Below are 17,628 nucleotides of genomic sequence, written 5' to 3'. Positions count from 1 at the left end.
TAATTCTAATAACCAGCTCCTGGAATATAAAATATACTAAAGTGGTGCTAAATATAAAAGTGTGTGTGTGTATATATATAATGATTTTTAAAAAATAATATATAGGTATCTGCACTCTGAAAAATTCTGTCTCTGGCTTTGTGATCGAGGCAGAGGACAAGTCTGTTTCTTGTTACTTAAGGTAACAAAGGAGTTCAGGCATATAGTCAAAAGCTTTTAATCAAACTAATGTTATGCATTATATCAACATCTTAATGCTAAGGAGATCTTTAGGTTGAAGAAAGTATTTTAAACAAATACCTTGTAGTTCCCTGTGACATCTGTGCTTTTGGTTTTAGGTGGTTAGTGAAGGTCTGTTGCATAGTCAAAGCCATAAATGGAATGAAATGAGGTTGCTGTAAACAAAGGATTGATAAGTTGTTGAAAATTAATTTTGAGGAAAATGTCTGAAATGTTTTGCAGAGGTGAATCTGGTGCCGGGAAGACTGAAAACACTAAGAAGGTTATTCAATACCTTGCTCATGTTGCTTCCTCCCATAAAGGAAGAAAGGACCATAATATTCCTGTAAGTTGGGATATTTTCTCATTTCTTTATTGCTCTTTTTGAAAGCTACATCTTTGCATTAAAAACCCCCACCTTTTTTAATTAAAGATAAGCTATAATGTAATCCATGTAATTTTGTCTCAACCAACCGTTATTTTCTCTATAGTAGTGGCTGAAATGAGCAGTTAAATCAAAACTTCCAGTTAGTGTTATCTGTTTAACTTGTTGTGTAATTAAAGGCTTTAATTCTAATTAATTTAAAAGTGAAGGCAAACATTGTAACTTGAAACAGTATCAAAGCTTTCTGATGCAGTAAATCTCCATTTTCCAAAAATGTAATTAACTTGGGCAATTCTTAGTGAGTGTAGTTCCCATTAGATGCAGTTGTCAGCACGGTATCTGTGAGCAAGCTTTCCGCTCTTTCAAAGATTAACTTGGAGATGGGAAAAGTCATCAAGCTTAAAACCTGCTGTAGGCTTGCTATATTGAGAAATGGGCAGCTAATGAAAAGCGCAGATTTTAATACATTGCGGGCAAGAGCTTATACACTTTTATGTTGGAGAATCTCGAGGTTTTTGGTGACTTGTCCCTAACTCTGCTTTATGTAGAACTTTCTTCAGATTTACCGCCAGACTTCAGACTTTGCACTGAATTTTTAGCAATTCTTTGCTTTAAAAACTATGAATGGGTTTGGATGCCTATTGCTACGAGGGCTTGGATCTCTTTGCAGTGAAGTATTAATTCGGCTTGCTCCCAAGGCAGTGGCTCGCTATAGTCAGTACTAGTGTGTGCGCCTGTTTTCTCCGGTCGTACCGCAGTGTCTGCGGTGGTGGGAAGCTTTCAAACTAGGCCATCTGACTTTAGCAGCAGCAATTTCTGTCATTTCTAGCACATGGCACTTAACACTAAGATATTTTTCAATGTGTTAAGACTCGGACTCCTGGAAAAACAGGAGATGACTTTTGACCAATCTGTGAAGAAACAAAAATAAAAAAGGCAAGGGTTTGAAGTGGGAGAGAAGGAAAGATTTCTCTGCAGGTGGATTTGGAGAAATCTAGTAAAGTGTGTGGGGAAACTCGAATCTTTGCTCTAATCAAGAGCAGATAACGTGACCCTGTGTGGTGATCCTTATTCAAACTGTTGCTGGTTTATCACACAGAAAACATCAAAATGAGTCTTTGTTATTTCTCATGCAGTCTGAGTGTGCAGCAGGTTGTGTCCGCAGCAGTTACGCCTTAGAAGGGAGTTTCTTATGAGCAGGTGTCAGCAGTGTGAGGTGGATGTTCGTGGCATTGCCATGTGTTGGGAGAATCCGTGGCTCTGGGGAAGGCACATCCATCAGAACGTCATCCAGCAGAATTGGTTTTCTATGTGGGTTTTGATTTATGAATGTTCTTGGCTTTACCGCTGTGCAGCCTGGAACAAAACAAAGCCAGCGTTTTTTTGCCCCCTTTTTTTTTTTCAGTTTCTACAGGTGTAACATTGCTTAGAGCTTTCTGGGGGAGAAGGGAATTAGGCAGAGAAGCGAATTGTGCAGGTTTTGTACCAAGTACTTCTAAATATACTATTGAGAACTTGGAATACCTCCAGTTGAAAGAGACTTTGGGAAGCGCCTTGTCCAGCCTCCTTTCAAAGTGTGCCTTCCTTCCAACTCCGATTGCATTGCCCAAGACCTTGCAAAGCTGAGTTTTGAAAAGCTTGAGGGATGGAGCTTATGCAGCCTCTCTGCAAAGTTGTTCCAGTGCTTAACCGCTCCAAGCCCTGTTTATGACTGTTTAAAAAGTACTCCATGTTTGGTTGGCCTTTCTCATGCTGTTTCTATGAGCTCTTTGTGCCGGTGCCTCTGCCCCTTTTTGAGCTTTGTCATGGTAGTAACTCCTGTGGCCACTCGCTGGGCTTGGAGACTGATGCAGGCTCAAACTGGTGTTCTTAAAAAAGTCCATCTGCCCTTAAACAAAACAAGTTTCCTCCATTATTTATTGTTTGGCTGTGTCACTGATATGAAAAGAAGGCACAGAAGAGAAAGGGGAAAGCTGGGGTGGAAAAGAGCAGTGAAGGGAAGGGTGAGTTGCCCTTTTTAGTGCAGCGTTGGCTAATTCCGTTTCAATCCCTGGTTCCATTGCAATTTAATTCTCTACTTAACCAGTGTAAGCAGTTGGGATGGTGGTGTTCATCTCAAAAGAGTTTGAAAGATGGTTGTTGTAGATCCTCTGCTTCATGAACCATCAATGACTGTTATGATGAAGACTGGAGAAGTTTTTATTCTTTGTGTAAAATATAGTTTAGGAACAGTAAAGAGGATAGGGTAGTGTCCTGAATAAAAGTTGCATACTTCGATTGTGCATTCATTCAACACAGTGCCATAGTAAGAACTGAATTAAGCGTATATTTATGAAAAATGCAGAATGTGTAACCAAAACAGTTTTGAAAATACAAATGAGTCTCCCTTGTTCTGTAACAATTCATTGTTATTTATATATTGCAAACCAGGAATGTCTAACCTAAACGCCTAACACTCAGAAGTTAGGAAGTGTCAGAATTGGGTTTGTATATACAGCCCTAATTTATTCTTGTTTTTAGAAAACTGCAGAGGGCTGGTGGTGATCCACGGTACCCACGTGTACAACCTTTGCATTATTCTGTGCACAGAGAAGATAAATAAGCTGCTAGTCATGGATTTATTTTTATCCATCCTGTTCCAAATAATTATCAGTGACATGCATATCACTGAGACGGCTCTGAGTGCTGCATGGATTTTTTTATGAAGCAATTTGTACGCTGATGAATGAATAATTATCTTCCCAACACTCTTCTAAAGTCCAGGGTTAAGTTTGTCTGTTCTGCCTCACAGAGTGCTGTAAAAATGTTACAAACACACATAGTCCCCAGTTTGACACCTCGGGCCAGGGTAGTGCTGATGTTCTGCCCTGTCCCAGATGCTCACCAAGTACGTTCTCCAGCAGCGCTGGTTGTGAAACACTCGGCTCATGTGAGGAGCATCACGTAGGAGCTCTTCCCATCCCTTGGACAGCCTCATCGTGTTTGGCACTCAGCTGCTTGTCCATGAGACTTCTCTTTCTCTTTCAACTAGTGACTGTGCGGACAGAGGAGTCCTGCGTAGCCCTTGGTGTGTCGTCCTCAGACTGGGGTCCTGTGGGAAATGGAGTCAATAACACATCGTAACCACAAAGGGTGGGATCAGAGCGATGAACAACCTTAATGCTAGCATTTCCTCACTTTTGAGTGTTCGAATCTGTGGCCACACTGTCTCATTTCCTGTTTAATCCCGAAGAATGTCGAAGGTATTGTCTTGGGCACTGCGGTAGGAAGCATGGGTAGGTGGTGATGGTAAAAATGTAGACGAGAAGCTTTAGGAATTGTAGGACTTGGCAGAGCTAGGTGAGACTAAGGGAGTTCCTTAAATTAGGACTGGAGACTGGGCTTTCTAGAGCCAAGTAATGGAGGGGAGGCAGAAGGGCTGGGCAGTGAGCTATAACACAGGCTCCTCTAACGACCGATGGTGGGATGGCAGCCAGCCTGAGCCCTTGTCTGTAGCACACGGACAGTCCTAGTGGGTGTGTACCGAGGGAGAGATGGAAGGTATCTGGTGTAAGTAACTGAAAGCTTTAGCTTCACATCCAGCAAATTTGAGCTTGAAAGAATTTGGGGGGAGTGGGGTGGTAGTGTTAAGAATTTTGACAGTACATCTGAGTTTTTTTGCCTCCACCGATGGTTTGTTCAGTTGTTAACCTGTGCCATGCATGGACTGGCTTTATACAGGCAGCCACTGGGCTTTAGCTTGGGCATCTCAGACCGAGGGTGACCCACGCTGGTATGTGTTGGTCTGGTCGTTATCCCATGTTCCCAGGGCACACACAGGAGCGTCTCTCACCTTTCCTTGGTTATTCTTCTATAGGCTCAGGAGGGGTGGAGAAAAGGCTGTTTAGAGTAAAAGGAGAGGAAGAGAATGAAGGTGGGTAACTGGTGAGTGTGGGGAGGAGGCTGATGTGTTAGAGAGGGTTTTGGACAGGCTAGGCAAGGAGGGTAGGGAGGAAAAGGAGACTTGTAAACTGCTGGGAAAGACACAAGAATGAAATCATGTTGTTAATGCACATGCTAGAGCTGCTTTAATATGGGCTTAATTCTGCCTCTTGGGTTCTGCTGTAGTTTGCTAACTTTGTGGTTTTGGATAGGGAGGGAAGTCAGTACAAAATAGAGAAATAATTTATTTTTTAAAAAATGGCATACGTGGCTTTCTGAAAGAAGGACAAGTCCTGTTTGTCACTTACTGCCCAGAGACTGCCATGAACTTAAATGTTCTACAGGCTGCACGAGGTTGGGGGATACTCTCAGCTGTACTTGCAGACTATGGACAGACCTGGCCCCTATTCATGGTCAAATACATGAAACCAGCAATGTTTTCGGTCATGGTAGTACATGAAGTAGTTCAGTTCTGTAAATAACTGCATCCATCCACCACTGCTGCCTCCATGGCATCCTGGTACCATGTACCTCTGGCTCAGATGGATGGAATTAGACTTTTGTTCGCTTACCCACTCCCCAAAACCTTCCCACCCCAAAGCCCCGCTGTCACTAAAATCCAGCTTTCACGATGGTGCCATTTTAAGCTTCAGAAATAATTACTGGTGCTTTCAGTGACTGTGTTTGCCTTTGTAGCTGCAGTACTAAATTGTTTAATTAGTTTCATTAATTTCAAAAGAAACATAATTGGTTTTGAAGTACAGGATCTCGGGTAGGCTCCCCTTAGTGAGGGTTTCCCAGATGAGCTTTAACTGTCCTAATTTAAACACAGAAAAGTTAAATATGTGTCTGATTTACTCAGCTCTGTTTCTAGCGAGGGCAGAAATGGACACCCCGGGAGAGCAGTTCGTCTCGTCTGAAGATAAGCGAACAAAATGCCTCCTCATTTCCTAGGTGTACCTACCCTTCTCCAGGGATTTCAGAAGGAGTGGTAGTTTCATACTGAAACATCTCACCTTTTTTGAGATGCCTGAGTTGTTTTCTGAGCAGGTATGATGCAGCTTTGCAAAGTTCACATCACCTAACTGTATAAGCCAAACCTTTGCCAGCTGCTTTACAGACCTCTGGCAAAATCTGTTATTCAGCACAGAAAGAGTGCTAGTTGTTTAAAATAATAGACATAAACGGGGAAGTGTGCATCTGGCTTGGTATGAACATTTCTGGGATGCGTGTTTCACCACAGTATTTTCCCCTTAGGCTCCCTGATGTGAAACTCAAGATTATTAAACTTGCAGACTGAGCCAGGGAAATAATAACGGAATTGAAAATTGCTGCAGAAACTGCACATTTGAATTTTGAGGGTTTTTTATTTTACTTTATCACATTTATGTTCTGTTTACCCTTTTTCCTGGCAAAATTTGAAGGTCTTTCAGTTTCTTAAGATTTGCTGCTTCTCATATGGATGGTCATTCTTGAAAGAAAGGAGCAAATCTTTTGTCTGGGTTGTAGGTTTGCATTTCTTAAATACTTGAAGCACAGTGTAAAAACAAAACCCCACGCTCCTTAAGTATTCCTTTTGTCTTGGTTCTTTCATAACCTTTTTGATTTTTGAAGAACAATGATCATCTCATCCATCCAAAACCACCTTGCCGTGTCTAAGGCTGTAGGGGAAGTTACTTGGTGTTGCAGGTTTATTTTCTGTTGTTGTTTGGCAAAACTGTGGAAAGCAGTGCACAAGTCATTTAACTATTGCCCCTTTTCCTTGCTCCTCAAGGTCCATCCGTCATCTTGTGTTTTATTTGGAATTAGTCCTTTGCATAAACACAGGTTTTAGTATTTTGCGCATGCAATGACAAGCGAATAACTTCTTTTCTAAAATTAATTTAAACAGTTTTTATGAAGTGAGTACGTAGTTAAACTAGACCTATGGACATGAATAATTTGGGATGTAACCTGCAGCTGGAATGCTTGCTTGCTAACATATGCATTTGTTTGTTTGCAATGAACAGCCCGAATCACCTAAACCCGTGAAACATCAGGCAAGTGTTTTTCTTTATGCTTTTAAAGTTATGTAGGCAAACTGATATATATGATTCTCTTTTCTGTCAATTTGCATTTATAACATGTGGGAAATCTTGTAGAGGCTACAGCTAATAGGAGGCTTTGTCAATATTGAACTGGTTTTGAGAGAGTGGACTAGTGAACACCTCCCAAGTTCCCCAGCCTTGCAAAGCGCTTCCCACCACTCTACCGTGGTGCTGCTCTGCCCTGAAGCAAAGGTTCGCCCTCTCTCCCGCTGACCTTCTCCGATACGCCGTGTGTATTTGGTTAATGTGCCGCTGAGAGACTGCGGAACACTGCTTTAACATTAAGCAAAGTACTAAATAAAAGAGAGATTAATGGAAGCTATGAAATGATTTTGATTAATGGACTGTTTTGTCTGAATATTTTTATAGCTTCTCAGGTAAGCTGATAAAGACTTTGATCTCTAGCGTAAAAGGCTTGGCATAACCAATCATCTCCTGAAATAATTTCCCCTGACTTTCTAGGATGAGTGGTGTGAGCGATGCGGTGTCTGTTCAGGGTTGCTGCCTGAATTAACACTTCCCTGTTTGAGCTTCAGCTGCTCTGATTCCTCAGGTTGGCTGGAGCCGCCGTGCAGATAATGCTGCCTGGTTTTGGCTCGCCTAATCCCTCTCTTCCCGTGGGCAGCAGTAGCCAGTTCTGTTCTAGACCACCCTCTTGTAGGAGAGTAGGAGTTGCGTTACTCTCAGTGCTATGGAGCACTTGGGAAGGAGCACAGAGAGGAGGGCTAGGTGGAAATTGGGGGTAAGACTGTGGAAAGAGAGAAGCCATTGCTGCCACGTGTTATGCAACATAAATGCTCCACTCTCTACCCTGAGATATGGTAAGTGATGCCTTTTTGTCGTGGGCACGAGCTTTTAAATAAAGCACAAGCTTTCCAACAGCTCCGTATGGTGTAACCAAGGCTGGTAACTGAAGAAGCTATCATGAGTTAGTTTAGCTGGTTGTATTCTTCCCCGAACATTTTTCTGAAAGCTGACTGTAGTGCAAGTTAAACTGTAATGGAAAAGAAAATAATAAAGGAAACTTTAAGTTGGGTCCGGTATACTGGAAGCAAAAAAAATCCCAAGGACAGCTATGATGCCTTTGCTAGTGTATGGTAACTCGTTAAACCTCTGTAACCCAATCATGTGTCTGAGCCCACGGTCTCATTTTCAGAAGTTAACAGACATTGTTAGCATTTAACCCAATCCTTCCTCCTTGCAAACCCCAGCCAATTCTGAGGGTTTTTACTAAAAAATTTCTCTGTTCTAAAAATAGAATGATGTTTAGTTTAACCCTCCTTTTGCTTAGGTTTAGCATGTCAGAGTTGAAACAAACCATTTGTTGGCAAACATTTTAAATGTATCAGTGGAAACGTGCTAATCCAGAAGTGTTGATACTGCATAAACCATAATCATTAACATTTCTGTTTCGATGTCATTTTGAACTACAGAGTGGATCCCTGTTGTATGTGAGTAGCATGTAGTTTTCCCTGCCTCACCCAGGCTTCACGACGAACCCCATCACTGGGATGCTGGTTTTTCTGAAACTGAGACAATTACCTGTCCTTATCTTAACGTTTCCCTGCATGAAATATTGCATGACTTCACTTTTTCCACAATACTGCCATTCTGCTTTTTCCAAGTTCTGGTTCGATGGCTACTCTTTCCAAAACACTGACTGCTCCTAAAAGAGAGAGTTGGGTTTTGGCTGTAAAGCAGTCCATCTGATAATGAAAACTACTAAATCAGAAGCTGTTTAACACGGTGTGAGAGGTTTGCTGTTTCTTAGTGATGGCTACGAGGAGGCTACATACGAGTGCAAACCACAGAGGCTGCCAGGCTGTGAGCACCCTGTGCCTTCTCACAATTTCACTCCCAGCTGAATGGTTTCTTAAAAGTCTGAGACACAATGGTAAAATTTTCTTCATTCAGTTGGAGAATTTGAGTAAGCTTATTTTACGGCGCATTGCAGAAGTTCCTCTGCACCAAATGACACTAAAGTTGGGGTACACAGAAGCCCTTTAAAGCATGGCCGGAGCGTGCCTGCAGCGAGATGCTTTCTAGTGGCCCAGCGGTGTTCTCTGGAGTCCAATTTGAAGTCGGTGTGCTTTTCTTTTCCAGAATAGCTAGAATTTGAAATATAAGCTGTGACATGCTTGCTGCGTTTAATATACGTAATGTGGTTTATTTCAAGCTGTGTACAGCATGGTAAGCAAGCTTCTCGTTTTTATCCTTGGTGTCTCAGCAGGAGCTGACAGCGCGGTGGGGAGAGGGGAACGGGAGGAATGGTGTGAGCAAATGCTTTCCCACTCTGATGCATTTACTTAGAAAACTTTTAGAATTTAAATTACAGATGCGCATATAGTGGTTTTAACAGGGTTCAAGTTTTTCTCCAAATGCAGATTAATTTTTTTATTTTTTTTCCCAATTTAAAAGTGCTCCTAAGAACTGTAACATTGGCAAACCTGACACACAGTGAATAGGCACCGAGGCCTGAGTAGCGCTGGGTGCTCTGGGCTGAGACTCACACATTTGTTTCTTCTTTAGTTACTTCAGAATTATGTAGTCCCAAAGGGAATATATTTGGAAGTAAACAAGTTAGGAGCAGATAACTTGATGTCACATCATGAGAACGAGCAACCATTAGTTTCCAGAAGGACTTGAAATATATTTCAATATATAAATAAAAGGCTCTTTTAGGTGTTAACTAGTGAACTCTAAAAATTCCTGTATAAGAACTAACCTCATGTGGAAGCCTTCAGAGACTTAGGTTTCCCATTCTTTGGTGCTCCGTCTGGAGCCTTTATTCATCTATGCTATAAATAATTGGAAAAAGCAGGTTTATGAACACAAATGTCAGTTTTTGAGACTACATTCCAGACAGCTTCACTTTTTTTTTTTTAAGCCATCCTTCAGAGCAGGAAGACAATATCATAGCTTCCTCTGCACATACATGCCTCCTGGGCTCATGGAAGCAGCACAGACTTCTTTTGTTACCAGACCTCCTCATGGACAGCAGTTCTAAAAGCTGTTGTGCAATTTCCTTAAGATAAGTACTTTGATTTCTACATCCATTGGCTTGAATTTAAAGAAACATTTAAGAAAAAATGCGTTAAACATACTGAGCAATGTTGGCTGAATTGAGCAATTTGAAAACGATCTCGGTTCCCATGACGCCACTCCGGCGTGCTTCTCGGGTGCAGGCAGGTCAGAGATGTTGTAACGATATGAGTGTACCTGGTTGGAAATTAATATTTCACTGATTTGAGAGTAAGTTTGGAAACAGGTATTCTGAAGTAGCTGTATTGTCCAATCACTAAACAGGAAGTTTAAGCTTCCACTAAAATCTTAAGAGTTAAATTTGTTTTTTCTCTTAAGCACTCAAAGTCTGTGCCTAATTTCATTAGCCCTCAATGTGAATTTTCTTTTCCATGTTCGATGATTTGCAACATCCGTTAAGTCCTGTTCGGTCACTGCTCTGTGTGTATATGTGTGTGTGTTTTTAAAACAAAAAAACCAAAACAACCAAAAAAAACCAAACCGAAAAACCAAAACACATTCTTCACTGGATGGAGGAGACTATCGGCGGATTTAGAAGTGAGGGGGGGAAAATAACCCCCTTCTGAAGGTGGTACCACTGCCACAACCTGGGTAAAATGACTGTCAGGAAGAAGCAGAATATAGGAACCCCTCACTGCACGTGCACTGTGCTTATGTCTGTTTATTTTTCTGTTTGTGTGGTTTTTAGGGGGAACTGGAGCGTCAGCTTCTTCAGGCGAATCCCATTCTGGAATCCTTTGGGAATGCAAAGACAGTGAAAAATGACAACTCCTCCCGCTTTGTGAGTTACTCCTGTTCTCTTTAAAGTCTGTAAATCTGGATTACTGCTTACAGAGAAATTCCTTTTTTAGGTATTTAGCTAATTAGTATCAGAAGCTTTCTTTGTTGTCTTTCCTCCATGAATTCAGGTTCTCTTAGTGCTGGAGTTACTGAACTTGTATCCTTGCTGGCTCTTGGTGAAACTTACTTTAATTTTATCCAATTTCTAACTTCAGCCATCCTTGAATTTACAGTAATGTCCACAGTATAACAAACATAACTGCTGTAGAGCTCGACTGTGGCTTGTGTGCACAGATTACCGTTGAATTACTCTAAAGGATGAAGGAGCATGGCATCAACGTGGAATTTGGCTAAATATGTGGCCACCTTGTCAATAGCTATGACTTTATCAATTGGTTGGTTTATCAGTTGGTTTTTTAATCAGTTTGTAAAAAAGCACAAAACTTGCATGTAAAACCCTCTCTAAATTCCCATGCCCTTCTGTCTGACTTCTTTACTGAAGGAGAGCCCAAAAGACAGTATGACTTCTTCAAGGAGTTGGACATTCTTGTAGCTGGTTGATGTTTTTGTTGGGTCCGTGCCTTCTGTTTCATATACTGTTTCAGTGGCAGATAACCACTTCTGATGTGTTCCATTGTTTTAAAAATAGTGGTGGAACTCGGGGTGAATAGCTATTTACCACTTCTTGAGGCTTCCTTTGAAGGAAAAAAAAAAAGTCTCCTATTTCAGGGAAAAGATGTTTTTAGTACAACTTTAAAACTGTATAGGAGGTATTAAATCTTTTTTCTTGTGAGCACGAAATTAAAATTTACAGAACAAATGAAAGATTTCTTGGCTGCCTTGGTGTTTCAACAGTTGCTTGAATTTATAACGTATGAACTCGGCGCCAGTGATAAGGACTCTGGAAAACTGTATGACTAAATCCCTTAGCCTTTTTAATCAAGAAGGGAGGTCAGAGTACTGTAGAAATACAACTTTGATAATTTTATAGCCACATTATTTACAATATTGCTTGATGCTTATATATGTTGGGTGTAGGATTTATATTATCAACAGGTTTCACTGTGCAGTAATTCTACTTTGTTACACGTCTTGAATCCATCAAAGATTGTACTAATTTAATGAAGATACTTTTTTCCTAAAAGATGTTAGCATCTGGTTTGTATTATATTGAAGTCTCTGCATTGCCATCATGAACATAATCACTCAGATGGCTCCAGCTCTATTTTTATAAAGGAGCAAGTCTAATGAACTCCAGATGGTGTCATCTCATGCAGAAAAAAATAATCTTTAGTAACTATTTTAAAACCTGACTTAAAAAATATATATCCTCCCACAAAGTGAGAGGTGCTGTTGTTCAGTCCGTACAGGCTTGACAGTCTTCACCATGCTGCATGAAGATGCCAGTGTGTTCCCTACGTGTCGATAATATTAGATAGAATCACAGAATGGTTTGGGTTGGAAGGAACCTTAAAGCCCATCCAGTGCCACCCGCTGCCATGGGCAGGGACACCTCCCACTAGCCCAGGTTGCCCAAAGCCTCATCCAGCCTGGCCTTGAACATCTCCAGGGATGGGGCATCTACATTGCTGGGTTGTGTTCAGCTTCTCATTCACCATCACTCCCAAGTCCTTCTCCTCAGGGCTGCTCTCAATCCATTCCCCTCCCAGCCTGTATTTGTGCTTGGGATTGCCCCAACCCAGGTGCAGGACCTTGCACTTGCCCTTGTTGAACTCCCTGAGGTTTGCACGGTCCCACCTCTCCAGCCTGTCCAGGTCCCTCTGGATGGATCCCTTCCCTCCAGCGTGTCACCACACCACACAGCTTGGTGTCATCGGCAAACTTGCTGAGGGTGCACTCCATCCCACTGTCCATGTCTCCGACAAAGATGTCAAACAGCCCTGGTCCCGATACAGATCCCTGCGGAACACCCCTCGTCACCGGTCTCCATTTGGACACTGAGCCACTGACCACAACTCCCTGAGTGCACCCATCCAGCCAGCTCCTTATCCAGCGAGTGGTCCTTCCATCAAATCCATGTCTCTCCAATTAGATACAAGGATTTCGTGCGGGACAGTGCCAAAGCCTTTGCACAAGTCCAGGTAGATGATGTCAGTTGCTCTTCCCTTATCCACCAGCACTGAGTCCCCGTCATAGAAGGCCACCAAGTTTGTCAGGCACGATTGGCCCTTGGTGAAGCCATGCTGGCTGTCACCAACCAATCACCCCCTTGTCTCCCAAGTGCCTGAAATAAGGCTAGTGTCAAATCAATGTGTGTTTGGGTTTTTTTTTTTCTCCTTCTACCAAAGGCAGTGTTTTCTTATGTTTCAGGAAATAAAGTTTCTGGTTGACAGTGGATGGGAGACTGGCCTTGCTCAGTTCACGTTGCGGAACTGAATGCTTCCTTCTGATGTGGTTTTTACAAAGCTGTGTCCTTAGCTCTAGAATGAGAGTGTACACGGGATTCAGTTGTTAGATGACCACCACTAAGTGATCTCTCTAGTATAGACTTCAGTGATGCTGGCACTTTGAAGCGGGGAGCGTCTGATGTGGTTTTTACAAAGCTGTGTCCTTAGCTCTAGATTGAGAGTGTACACGGGATTCAGTTGTTAGATGACCACCACTACAGTCGCTAACTGATAAAGATTTCGTAGTGGGATTTGCCAGTACTAGCTAAAAGGAGGTCTTGCTTTTAAGAGAATTAACTAGATAAGTGATCTCTCTAGTATAGACTTCAGTGATGCCTGCACTTTGAAGCAGGGAGCATGTGGGTCCCCTCTTGTGATGTCTCAGCTTGTCTAATGACGCATTTCCTCTCCGTTGTTTTTATTCATGAAACTAGTAACTTGACAGCAGAAACTAGGTAACTTTTAACGGTGAAACAGAGTAAAATGCTTCTGAATTATATCAGAAAAAGCCACTGAGTAGACCTTATGTAATGCTCCATGTTTGTTTCACATGTAACATGGCCAATTCAAGCCACGTCCTAAGAAGGATCTGCGGTACCTGTTCTGGGTAGGAAGTTGTCACCTGCTGTTCTTGACACGCTGGCGCCGACACATGCGTTACATATCTAGTCTGTTGGCTGAGATTCAGTAAAATGTCAGTTCATTCTTCGTGACAGTTGTAAATATAGCTTTCTGGAACCGTTATGGAGCAAAAAGTATAAATGTTTCAGTTACAAGCTGAGCTTAGAGTGTTCTGTTTCTTCATACTCAGAAATCCGAGTTTAGGTGCTGGTCCCTGACAGGGCGGCCTGAGAACAAGCCTTGTGCCTTGGCACGGTCCTTTCAGTGCCATGGGCTTTCCAACCAAACTGCAGAGTGAGCAGTAGGGAGGAACCAGTGAAGCTAATGGAAAGTATTCCACTGGTTTTCTTAAAACTTGGAGAAAGCACTTGGAGTTGAAGGTGTATGACCGTGGTCACGGGGCAGTTGCTTTGCTCTGAGTCAAGGTAAGGCTGGCAGGTAGGTTAGCCCTTTGTCTGAATTCACCGGTGCGGTTGGGAAGAGAAACCTAGTTGGTCTTGTGCACACAAATCTTTGAATGGGCTTCATTGGGGAAGTCGAGGAGAAGGATAGAGTGTTCTGGTAAGAAGCTTCAATATCTGAAACGATGGCAGCAGCTTGTGCCGGTGTAAGTCTGCAACATGGCAGTACATCCCAGAAACACTTACTAGATCGAGCCATTGCCGGAATATATATAATCTACAAGCTTGTAGAGTAGAATAGTTCATATGAAAATCAATAGTACAGTCCCTGAGCTGAATGAATCTGCTCAACAGGAATTCACTTTAACACACCCATGGCACTAATCAGAGTTGAGATAAGTGAGGATTTGGATACTGGTTGTAAGAGCGCTTTCAGAAAGCTTCTACAAATCATATTGGTAGGTGGCTTTGTGCAGGTACCAAAGATTTAGACAGCAGTTAGCAAACTGCTGCGGTGGTCCCTGGTCTCCAAAGCTGTTTGTATGGGGATAGAGGGGTGTAGAAATTGGATGCAGTGAAAACAGAGAGCCCAGTGTAGTCACTGGGTATTCCCGCTGGTTTCTTCACATGTTTGCAGCCAGGGGAATGACTAACAGTTTCATGAGCACAAACCTGAAATACAGTAACGGTGCTGTTGAAAGTGGTCCAACTCCAAGCTGGAGCCCATTGTCTTGTTGGGAATGTTTGTGGCCAAGTGACAAATCAGACTGGGGAACTGATGTGGTTTAAAACTGGTACGAGAGGTTTGAACTCTGATAGTGGGTTACTGGATGCTCTGATATCTGAACTCCGATGCATTCACTTGCAACCTCTTTCTTTCCAAGAGCTGCTCTGTGTGTGGGATGTGCACTCTTTATTTGGTCCTTTGTGGAGCAAAGGAGATGTACGTGGAAGGAACGGGTCTCTCTCTTAGTTCCTCCTTTAACAACTGCTAGAGAAGAGAGGGCACACAGAGAGCAGCCATCCTGGGTTTGGAAACAGAAGCGTGATGGTCCAGGCTGGGCAGCACACTGAGCTTCGGGATTGCTGCAGATAAAGCGAACTCACTGGTGCTGTAGAAACGCGTGTGCTTAAAATCTCAGCGTTGCTACAAATCTTAGACAGCATGTTATGCCAATGTGAGAAGTAGAGCTTTGCTTTAGGGAAACTTTCTTGTACGTCTGGATTACAAACTGATCTAGAATACTGGTTCTTTAATCTTTAGAAAGTGCTTGTGTGCAGTGTAACATATTCCGTTAGAGTGATGGCCGAGTACATGGAAAGGAAAGGATTTAATTTAAACTTGTGTGAAATGCTTGTTATACAAATGTAAGTAGGTTTATGTTTTTATGTCGATAGCATTGTTGTCTTAATTTTAAAAGATGAGTAATTACAAAAAAATCTCTTCTCTTTACAGGGCAAATTCATTAGGATTAACTTTGATGTTACTGGTTATATTGTTGGGGCCAACATTGAGACATGTATCCTGCATAATACCACATCATTGTAAAATGCAAGTTTCCCGATTGTTTTGCTTTTAACCCTAGAATTCATTGGAATGCAGTGAAAGGTTACCACATTTCGACATTCCTTCAGCAACATCCATCTCATCCTTTGTTTCAAAATAGCCGATCAAATATCACAAAGTCAGCGTGCTTCCTCGTGCTCCGAAATCGGATACCCCAAAATTTAGCACTCTGGAATCTGCTGGATTTTCAGACCAGCCTCAAAAACAGAGTATGTTAAATAGAGAAACCGTTTAAAGTGTGCTTACTCTATGAACATTTCTTTCTAGAAAACAAATGCCTTCCTGATCAGAAGCTGAGCTACTGTGTTGTGCCAAAAGCTTGGTTTTGCTCTTGTCAGCACTGCAAAAGCAGCTCTCTGCCTCGAAGGAGTTGATGCTCGTTGTAAAGTGATAGAGCTGGCAGTGCTGGGACACCTTCTGTGTGCTTAGGTCTTCTCGATACCAGTGTAGGTTCAATAACTCAAGACCTACTAGCAATTAATGCTGAAGCCCAGTTCAGTTTTAGCTTTGAGGTTCGTTTTTATTTATGGTTGCGTAAGAACAAGTAAAAATACTTGCACTGAAAGCTTCTCTCTAAAGTTGTTTTCTTTATACTAAAAAGAATGTGTGTGACTTTTTGGTTTGTTTAGCCTGTTTTCTGGGGGAATAGCAATAGGGTGGTCATAAAATGATGAAATCTGAAGTCTTGGTAAACAATACAATAAACAATGCTGCAGTTAAGCTTTCATTCTGTTGCTGGGAGTTAAACTGATTAAGTTCAGTGAATGTTGGGAACTTTCACAAAATACAATTTCCCAATAAGGCTGGGAAAGATCTATAGCTATGCAAAATATGCTTTCATGATAAATGATTTTTTTCATTCAGCACAGGAATGAAGGCAGGTTTTGCTTTTATGAAAGTTCAGATGAAGTGTTTTTGCCTAGAGCTTTGTGAAAACAGGAGGACTTAACTCTTACTGAATTTTTTCTTCATCACGAGAACTCGCCCTTGCTTGTAACCTGTGTCACTTCAGATCACTGTCCCACATTTGTTTTACAATGTGGAATATCAAGAAATAAAAACTTAAATAGCATTAAAGCGTATGGCAGCTTACGGAGACACTGTCTGCTGCACAGATTGAATTTGGAAACTGTTTAAAGGCAATGGAGATTGTATGTAAAAATGCAGTGCTTGAGAGAAATGACAAATGCACGTCAGATAAAGTACTTTCGAGTTCAGCAGCTGCTGAGTTTTTGTACTGAGAGTCAGCTATGACCTGAGAAGGGATTGAGGAAGAATGGCCAGCTCCTCCTCTCACTTGGGCTTCAGCTGACCCATTCCAGACTATTGTCAGCTGCTTGCAGCAGGGAAAGGCGGTCAACATCCAAGAAATGAGTTTGCTGGAATTAAATGTAGGCTTCTACCAGTCTGAATTTGAAATCTCTCATTTAAAGTTACTGAAAGTTCATGTTTGACATAGTCCTGTCATTACTTATTAAGGTTTTACTTGGTCTTGAAGTACTTAAGTACCTGCTTTGAAAGTTTTGTTTGCATTGGATGTTTTTAACTGAAATTGTAGAAGATCCTTGACTAGTTATAATCAGACTTGTTGGAGAAGTCTCGTGCTGTTCGTCAGGCTAAAGATGAGCGGACGTTTCATATCTTCTATCAACTACTTGCTGGGGCAGGAGAACACCTGAAGTGTAAGTGGAGAATCTCATTTTGTAAACCTGTCGCTTCTGCGTGCCAGGTCTGTTATTTCTGTGTTAGTACAGTCGAGTTTCAAGTATCCTTTGGTCTTGAGACAGGGAGTTTGAAAAGAAGGATGAAAAGCCAGGTGGCTTTGTTTTGAAATAGCTTCTGGTTTTTATCAAGCATGCTGTCAAACAACCGTTGCATTCAAGCAAACGACTCCTACGTGACAAAGTCCAGTTTGGGCAGCCTCTGGCTGGGAGGCGCTGGATCGAAACTGCTGTGCTCCCGGCTGATTAACGACAAAGCCGGCTGGCACTGACAGCCCTATCTGTTCTGGACCGTGCCTTCAAACTGGGTAGAAAAGCAGCTGTTTTACCAAAAACATCATGAAACCCTGCAGCTTTCCTCAGCCTGCAGCACTGTGTTGGTTATCTTCTACTCTTTTTCCCTGGGAATTTCTGTTAGATTGTGATAAGTGAAGCCGCATGAAGGTCCAGACTTCAGAGAACTGATCCACTCTTTC

General features: G+C 42.0%; 1 protein-coding gene across 1 annotated transcript in view; it reads left to right on the top strand.

Annotated features, from left to right (window-relative positions):
• Positions 1-442: 442 nt before the first annotated feature.
• LOC104467777 (myosin-10-like) overlaps positions 443-17,628 on the top strand; it is a gene marked incomplete at its 3' end in the record, with an annotated part of 30,394 nt that continues 13,208 nt past the window's right edge. Inside the window, exons 1-4 of the mRNA XM_010081674.1 lie at positions 443-565; positions 10,343-10,435; positions 15,321-15,384; positions 17,015-17,113. Of these exons, the coding sequence (XP_010079976.1) occupies positions 443-565; positions 10,343-10,435; positions 15,321-15,384; positions 17,015-17,113 (379 nt within the window). The remainder of the gene's footprint in view (positions 566-10,342; positions 10,436-15,320; positions 15,385-17,014; positions 17,114-17,628) is intronic.

Source organism: Pterocles gutturalis, unplaced genomic scaffold, assembly GCF_000699245.1.
Source record: "Pterocles gutturalis isolate BGI_N339 unplaced genomic scaffold, ASM69924v1 scaffold39354, whole genome shotgun sequence".
In the NCBI taxonomy this organism is placed as follows: Eukaryota; Metazoa; Chordata; class Aves; order Pterocliformes; family Pteroclidae; genus Pterocles; species Pterocles gutturalis.
Note: the sequence above shows the minus strand (reverse complement) of the source record. Positions and strands in the feature narration are given on the sequence as shown.